The 9,533-nt window shown below is 41.1% G+C and overlaps 1 protein-coding gene across 1 annotated transcript in view; it reads right to left on the bottom strand.

Moving 5' to 3' along the window:
* Positions 8,481-9,533, bottom strand: part of LOC107642734 (cytochrome P450 81E8) — a gene marked incomplete in the record, with an annotated part of 17,236 nt that continues 16,183 nt past the window's right edge. Inside the window, 1 exon segment of the mRNA XM_016346195.2 lies at positions 8,481-9,349. Coding sequence (XP_016201681.2) covers positions 8,738-9,349 — 612 coding nt within the window.

The following is a 9,533-nucleotide window of genomic DNA, read 5'->3' as shown; positions in this document are numbered from 1 at the left end:
GAGCATTCTCAGCTGCATACAGAAAACAAAAACAAAAAACAATCAGACACACGCAGGCAAAAGGTTAGCAAAGTTTGACATTCTAAATTACCTATATAATCCAACACAGCCTGCCTATCAGTATCCCACTTCAATAATTTAGCAATAGACAACAAATCTTTAGATCCAACATTTCAAAAAGAAACTCCATGACAATGTCGTCATCAAGAAACCTATCGTTGACATCCAAAACCTGAGTTGGCTCGGGACGCCATGACAAAGGAAACCTCTCCTCAAGATTCTCATTCACATCAAAAGGAAAGTTTTCCTCCACGCTCCTAACTTTAACAAACATTGTTTTAAAGTCCTTAAAGGATTACTTATGCAGAGCAAAAACCGAACGACCAGGGTGACTGTTCAGATTTACCCACAACCGACGCTCAACCCCTTTAGCTTGAAATAAAGAAAAAAAAAACAATCTAAGGGAAGGAGGATGTTCTAACACGTCCATCAACACTTGGAAAGCCCTGACAAACCCTCAAGAATTCGGATGCAGTCGGGTTGGAGCACAATTTAGCCAGTATAATACACCACACTCAAAATCAGTAAAAGGAACCCTAACGCCTAACTCCGTAAACAAGCAGCTATACAGGTAAAAGTAAGACCAGTCACACAAACGCTCACATACACGATCATCCCTCTTGCAAGGTAAAATCTCTATCCTAATTTGACTACCCTCCCTGACCCATGAATTCAAACCCAGCACTTTCACAGACTCCTCGTCATCGAACTGAGAAGCGTAACTCCTAACTCTGGAATCAACCCAGCTATAAGGGTCATTTTCGTCAACCACTACTTTTCATTTCTCCATCATGAGGAGCACAACAAAAGTTAAATAGAAAAACCACGAAGAGAAGATTAACACTCACTTTTTTTACTCATTTTGTGACAAGCCAAAGAATATTACACAGGAAATCTACGATGTCTAAAAGTTTAAGGCAAATATTACAAGCATAGTTAACATGGCAGTAGATAAACAATTACCAACGAAAGGTTTTTAATCTCAACCCTTCAAAAAATAGCTGTAATTCACGTAAAAATCCAACGGTCAGGGATACCTAGAAACGCACACCACGTTTCACATAAATCAAATCCAATAGGCGCAAGAAGCAAGACACACATTAAATGCAAAACCGTTTGAAATCCTATACAGAACTAAGCCAAGCGTAGGGGGATGAGGTACACTAACATCACACAATATCTAGGGTCGAGGTATATGTGAAATTTAAGCTTGCCTTTGTTCCTTCTAAACCAAGGCAAGCTTGGAGGGTTATGATACGTCCCCTATACCTCGGCTAACAATTCAAATAATAACAAATCAAATAACTCGGGAGTAATAATAGTAAAATCGGTTCCAAAACACTATCAGTCAAAGATTATCAACAAGTCGTTACCAAAGGAAACGACACCAGTACCCCAGGGGCGAAACTAAAGTAATTCTTAGGAGGGGCCAACATAAAAATATAATTTTAGAAAAAGAAAAAATTAAAATTAAGGAGGGGCTAATATAAAAATTAATAACTTTTATACATTAAAATTTTTAATTTGGGGGGCCATTGCCCCCCTTGTCTAACACTTGCCTCCGCCTCTGCAGTACCCCTACCTAGAATCACGAACGAACTCAGAAGATCAGTATACAAAATCGTCTATATAAGCGAAGATATAACCTCAGAAAAGACAGGTTTCACAAAATGCTTATTTATATATTTAGTAACATCTCGTTTAAGCACTTTTTCTAATTTGAGCGTCGGAGTATCTTTTGCAGCTATTTCCGCCACTGTGTTCAAACCAAATCGACGTATAGCTCCCCGAAATAAGCGACGCATTGTTCGGAAAGAATCGCTATAACTCAGCAGTTTCACACAGAACGGAACAAATAGTAATTTCAGCAAGAACATAATATTTAAATTCGATGTTTGATCGAGCAATAAATATACAAGATGTGTGGTAAGAAACTGTATAAGATGTATTCAATTACGATAACTCTTATACGAAAATGTTCAGTAACAAAAAAAATTAATTAAAATAACCATAAATTATCTTATTTAACATTCATTAATTATTACGACAATTAATAAATACTAAATAAAAAAATTCTGATTTTTTCCCCTTAGCATTATCGATCCTTATATGTCTTGACATCAGTTGTTACAATTCCATTTTCCAGAAATTAATTTGGTTATGGATAAAAGATTGGTGAAAAACATGTATATGGATGCATGGTGTGTTGTCCACAAATGTGGACCTACGTTGATCAGAAACCTATAAAACGCAGGTAACGTTTTGCAGGCATTGGAATCAGAAAAATGCAGGCCCTGCAAAACGTAGGCTGCGATTGGTGAGGGAAGGAAACCAGCAAGCGAAGCGTGCCTTGCATGCCAACAGGAGCAGGTGTTGACCAACCTGGAACAGCGCAAAACGCAGGATGCGTTTGTCAGCGTAGCAAAGCCAAACGCTGGTTGTGTTTTGCAGGCTCCCTAGCTGCATGCGCGCCACGTGTACTCGAAAGGTGTTCAGCTTGGTCCTTATAAGCGAAAAACACAGATTGAAAGGGAAGCAAAGTTAAAAACTAGTTACTACAATGTGAGAAGTGAGAAATAGTTGAAGGAGAGTGAGGAAGCAAGTGTTAAGTAGGAAAGAGCTAGCTGAAGAAGAACAACTGCACGGGATAGGAAAAAAAATGGTGCGTGACTATACCAAACCAGAAGATCATATTATTGAGTATTTGGATCATCCTCAATTTGTAAGTAATTTTTTTTAAATATTTAACAATAAATATATAGATTTATTTAAATTTTATTTATTTGTGATATTATTTAGAATTTAATAATTATTTTTTTTTGCAGGTTATCAGAAATTTGTTGTCCAGAAAATTGGATCTGCCAGATAATTTTAACGAGGTAGCTGCAGCGACATTGGCATTGACTGGGTTTCAACACGTTTCGTGAGTAGGCGAAATGAGAGGTTATTCTGCACTACTGAGTGCTTTGGTGGAACACTGGAGGCCGGAGACTCACACATTTCATCTTCCGGTCGGTGAAGTGATAATGACGCTGGAAGATATGAGCTATATTCTTGGTCTCTCAATTAATGGGGAGGCCGTTACAGGCAGATCAGATAGCAGCCACCAGTTTTTGGTGGAGAACTGCATTGCGTGTTTTGGTCGGGAGCCCGGTCCGGACGATCACGTGTTCGGGAAGGTTAATATTGCTTGGGTCCGGCGGTGCAGAGACACCGAGCCGTGTGATACTTAGGAGTCTCTCGAGCGGTACGTTCGGACGCACATTTTCTGCGTGCTCGGAACAATTGTGTTTCTGGATAAGTCGACCGTTTCACTGAACTCGAAGTTTCTACCGCTACTTCGGGATTTTCACCGCATTTCAGGGTATAGTTGGGGGCAGCCAGTCTGGCACACCTATACAGATCGTTGTGTCGTGCCTCACGATACAACTGCAAGAAAATGGATGGCCTACTGATACTGCTTTTTGTTTGGGCGTGGGAGCGTATGCCGTTCCTGGCACCTATACCCCGCGATCAACTCGGCGATATTGGTATTCCACTAGCGCGACGGTATTGGCTTTTATCGTTATTGTCATTGTTATTATTATTATTATTATTATTATTATTATTATTATTATTATTGTTATTCTGTTTTCGTTAGGTGGAGTCATTGGTGCCAACATACGAGATATATACGACGGCCTACTGCGCATTTTAGGCGAGGACTCGACGACATGGGAGTTGACGACATAAGTTGTACCATTAATGTCCAATATTTTTATTCAAAATAATAGTTTTTCTAATCGGTCTCTTGGTAACTATTGTGCAGTTTATATGGCGGCCATATATGGGAGTGGGATTCCGGATGTCCTCGCTCCTCATATGGTTATGTGCTCCACCCAGTCACCTCTAGTGTCATTCGAGTGCATAGAATGGCACCCGACAGACGGGGTCAGACGACAGTTCGGGATGCAGCAGCTACCACCAGGCCCCGCGTTCGACCTTGGTCGTGATCACTGCAAGCGGTTGACAGGAGCACAGAACCATGACTGGGGACAGATTTACAGTCAATGGGTTAACAGATGGACATTTGACCGCTATAACACATTGCAGCTAGGCGGGGAGATTATTGACTTCCATCCTCTCCCAGTGTACTACGACTGGTACAAGCAGCAGTATGGGATTCACCTGCGACTGTCAGATAGAGTTTCAAGCGAAGAGGTTGGCGCGGATGAACCACAGCAACAACAGGAACATGTATTGTTATTAATTCCTAGTATTATGATTATTAGGTTTATAAATTGTTATCAGTAATTACTATTAATTGTATTTAATTGTTAATTAGGTGCCGGCATATGAGCACCACTATCAGGTCCTGGCGTTTGAGTACCAGGTTCAGATGCCGGCATATGCCCAGCAGTTTCAGGACCCGGCATATGCCCAGCAGTTTCAGGATCCATCATATGCGCAGCAGTGGCCGGCATATCAGTAGCAGGCAGCATATATACCGGAGCCACAGCCGCCTCAGACACCTGAGCCCTACATACCACATCTGGTAATTCCAGCCGAGGGTCACTTTAATCCGTTGGGTGGATCTAACACCATCAGCTTCTCTCAGTTCCTGAGAGATACATATTTTCTCTCCCCGATGCCACCGCAAGAAGGGCCTGCTACATCTCATCATTCTGGTGGTCGTCGCGCCACTTCAGGTCATGCTAGTGACTTCGACTTTGATCAATTGACGGGTCATGTAGATCCGCTCGGTCCATCCGCACCACCACGTGGCCAGTTGTTTGATTTGAATGAGTACCCGCAGCAGGAAGAGGGAGACTTGGGATACGACTTGCAGCACTGGTATGATCTTGGTGGAGCGAGTGCTCCGGGGATGAGTGGCAACGGTTTGTATGACACTGGTGGTGCGAGCATGACAGATTTTGGCAGTGGTCCTTATGTCGGCAGTGGGCTGGACGCCGGTGTGTCTTAGGGTCATCCGTATAACTTACGGACACAGACTGCGCCTCCAGACAAATACACCTCATCCTTGTATTCAAAGAAGGCGTCGAGGAAGTAGTCTACCAGTTGATGTTAGATTCAGTGTTGTATTCAGTATTATTATTTTGACATATTTAGATGATTCTGTTCAGTAATTATTATTATGACATATTTAGCTTTGTTTCTGTGTATGTTCTAAAAAATGTTTACTCCGGATCGAAAATGTTTATTCTCTAAAAAATTAAATAACGAGATTAAAAATTTTATTTATCATAAATTGTTAACTAGGTTAAAGTAAATGACGATGTTACAAAAAAAAAGTAACATACAAGAAAGGTAGCATATAACAAAGTTGCATTGAAAAGCTTAACCACTAATGACCTCCAGCGGAGTTTGGACCTGCGCGCTGAGGACATCGGCTGCGGCTATGTCCCTCGCGTCCACATATAGTGCACCAGCGAGGACCACGCATCTCACGCGAATCCATCTCATTCAAGTAGTGGGTGGACTTCGGTCTTCCTTTCGTCGCGCGCCTCAATGTCTAGTTGGCGATCATCTTCGCTCCTTCGTATCTATCCCATGTAGATGGGTCACCCATCGGAACAAACTCTCATCTGTACACCTTGCAAATTTCAGACATCTTGTACACATCGTGCACGTACACTTGCCAATCGAGATGCTGGTTGGCGAAACATGTAAGCACGTGGCGACATGGAAGTCGCTCGACCTGGAAATGGCCACAGTCGCAGTGTCGTTGCGCATGGTTGACAGTGTAAATGGTACCATCTTGCATTTCACGAACCTCAAACATCTCGTTGCGCCTGTCAAACCGGTTGACCACAACGTTTCCTGCACGTCAGAAGCTTTCTTCAACTCTCTTCGTTGCGAACTCTGAATATGTGAATCCGTTGCGGAGACGCTCATGAGCCTCGGTACTCTTTCGAGTGAACAACTCATTCAACCGATAGAAAGTTGACCGGACCAGGGCAGTCACAGGAAGGTTGCGTGCACCCTTCAGGACAGAATTTATACACTCTACCAGGTATGTCGTCATATGTCCCCAACGATGACCACCATCGAATGCCAACACCCATCTCTCAACACCGATCTCATCGCACCATTGAGTATATGCCTCACCCCGTTCTTTAAGCCTTTCGTAGTTTTTGTTGTACTCCTACTCCGTCCTAGAATAGCCTGTTGAACAAACTCTTTAGTTATAAGCAGATGCCACAAATTTACTATGAATAGAACCATAATAGCGAGTTGAAATACCTGTGTTCACCACGAGTTTATGCAAATATGGAGCCTTGAACCTCTTTAAGAAGTTGGAGCCGATGTGCTTGATGCAGTACATGTGCCACGCCCTTGGTGGTGACCATGCACCGTTACTGCGAGCTATTGCAGCGTCAATGGAGGTATGACGGTCAGAAATAATACCCACACCATCAATGGTAACAACATATCTCCACAAATTCGTTAGGAAAAACTCACATGCGTCTGTCGTCTCGCCCTCGACTTTGGCAAATGCAATAGGCACAATGTTTTGATTCCCATCTTGTGCAACCGCTACCAGAAGTGGACCTTTATATTTTCCGTACAGGTGCGTGCCATCAACTTGCACCAGTGGCTTGCAGTGTCTAAATGCTACAATACACGGATAGAAGCTCCAAAAAATGCGGTGTAGAACTCTTACACCTTGAACCTCCTCAGTCACACGGTAAACGGGGAGCGTTTTGATTTGAACACGAGACCTTGGCATTTTAACCATCATTGCTTTCAACCATACTGGCAGAGTCTGGTAAGAAACTTCCCAATCACCGAAAACCTTAGCAACAGCTTTCTGCTTTGCCAACTAAGCCTTGCGGTAACTAACAGTGTAGTTGAACCGAGATTGAACTTCTGCAATTACAGACTTCACCTTTATCGAGGGGTCTGATTCGACCAACGGCCTAATGGTATCTGCAATTGTGTCCGAGTCCAACTCGGCATGATCTTGTGATATCGTTCCCACGGTGCACGTGTGCTTGCTATTGTATCTCCGGATCTCCCAACAAGCTTTCTTTCGAATCAAGCTAGCCCGGATAAGCCAATCGCACCCTGCACCATACCCCTTGCATTTCGCATAGAATGTCTGCGGCTCAGACTAGTACACAGTGTAATCAACTCCTCTAGAGATAGTGTAGCTTTTGATTGCAGATATTACCGACTCTCTCGAACCAAATATCATTCCAACACTAAACTCGCCATCTTCCGCCGCCGCAGCGTTGCCTTCACCTACAACATGCGCACCACCATCAGTCAGACAAGGCAAATAAAATAATAAACATTGTAGGAAACTTGAGTTAATAATTATAACATACCCGTATTCGCATACTCAGAAAATTCCGGGTCATGTATGGCTTCGAGATCTAGAGTCCGCATGAAAGACGGAACACTAAACGGGTGATGGCTTACAATTGCATTCGCTTCATTTTGCACCTCCGGATTGCTTGCCAAGTCTCCGTCATCGTTTTCGTCATCGACTTAGCTTCGAACTCCTCTTCACTGTCATTATTATCTTCTTCCCAATATATATTCCCGAGCTCATCAACATTGACCTCCTCGCTGACCGCGCCCGACCCTGACTGCTGTTCAAACTCAACGTATAACTCTATCATCGGCACGTGAAATCGGGTTTGTTGATAAATACAGAACATCTGCTGCATACTGGCATCGTCAGTGATGGACATTAATTGAAATTGTATTAGCCCACCAAATACTTGCACAGGACTTCTGTATAAAAGGTTGCTCACCCTTTTCAAAATGTGGCTTTGAATGTTATTACAAAGCCCATTTTGCAACTCGACAAAGCTCATGGTACATGGAATAGCAAATGACAATGGACATTTACAATAAGCAAAAATCACTCCTTCATGTGTGTTTGGTATAACTTCACCGTTATAATATACTCGCAAATTTGCAATATTTTTCATAACTTCAACCTCACATACTCCAATTTTTTTGACACACCTAACTGCCAAAAAAACTAAGAACTACAACATATGTATTCGAAAGAAGAGTATGATGAGTAGAATGGGAGTAAGGCCATTTGGGTAAGGAGTGCTTTATATTTATAGGCAGACCTCTTCATTAAAATATTTTTTTTCTCAACAAACGCAACCTGCATTTTTCATTTTTCAAAAAAATAATCTGACAATGTAAAAAACGCAGCCTGTATTTTGCGTTTCCAAAAAAAAAGCTGACACTCAGCACAAAACGCAATCTGCGTTTTGTTATTACGAAAAAAAAATTTAACCCATCACAAAATGCAAGCCGCGTTTGGGCTGAAACAAATAAAAAAAATTTTGAAAAGCCTTCGAAAAGCAAATCGCAGTCTACGATTTGTTCCCTTTCCTGAACAAAAAAAAAAACAAAAACAGGCCAAAAGTAAAATGCCTGACACCATAGTAGAGAAAAATTTGTCCATGCATCCATTAAGTTAAACAACACCAACCTTTGTTCCATATAAAAAAAAATGACCCTCCATTTCCAACTGATAAAGGGAAAGATTTCACATATAATTATTATAAAGCAACAGGACACGAGGGAAAAAAAACCACTAATAAAAAAGCTTAATGGACACAGCCACAACATAAGTGATCCTACACGTACGTACAGATGTTTATTCATTTAATTATACAGATAATTGTGTGCTAATATTATTAAATTAAATAATAGCCTTCGTTGCAAATGGATCACGCAGCTTACACATTGCTTCCAAGGGAATTTTCCTTGACACGGTAAGTCCTTTTCCTTCAGCCATATCAATTTCTGCATGTGTTGTTCGCTCCCATTCAAAACACTGAATCAACAACCCTAATGTCAAATTCACTGTACGTTGTGCCAAATTGGCTCCTGGACAAGCCCTTCTCCCTATTCCAAATGTTAGTAGATTATTTATTTCACCTTCCTTTTCAAACCTCTCAGGCTTAAATTGTGTAGAGTCGTCACTCCACACTTTGGGATCTCTATGAATAGCCCAAGCATTCACCAATACAATTGTGTTTTGCGGTACCTTGTATCCTTCCAAGGTGCAATCCTCTGAAGATAGATGTGGAACCAATAATGGTGCTGCAGGATGCAATCGAAATGTCTCGTACACTATGTTTTGAAGATAATTGAGTTTTGATATGTCAGACTCGTCTATAAGGTGATCTTGTCCAATCTCTGTGTCTATTTCTTTTCTTGCCCTTTCTAGTATTTCTGGATGGTTTAACAAATTAGACATTGCCCATTCTAAAGTCACAGATGATGTGTCTGTTCCAGCAAGCAGCATAACCTACAAGTTAAAATTATGAAATAAATATTAAGTATTTTTTTTGGGTGTTATTAAGTCGTTAGAAATATATTTTTTAATAAAAAATATCTTTTTTATTTTTAGTAAAATTCTATTATATTTTTATAAAAATATAAATAAATAATACATTTTTTATAAAAAAAATAATTAAAATAGAAATGATAAC

Source organism: Arachis ipaensis, chromosome B05 (assembly GCF_000816755.2).
Source record: "Arachis ipaensis cultivar K30076 chromosome B05, Araip1.1, whole genome shotgun sequence".
In the NCBI taxonomy this organism is placed as follows: Eukaryota; Viridiplantae; Streptophyta; class Magnoliopsida; order Fabales; family Fabaceae; genus Arachis; species Arachis ipaensis.
This window is presented reverse-complemented; position numbering and strand designations above follow the sequence as displayed.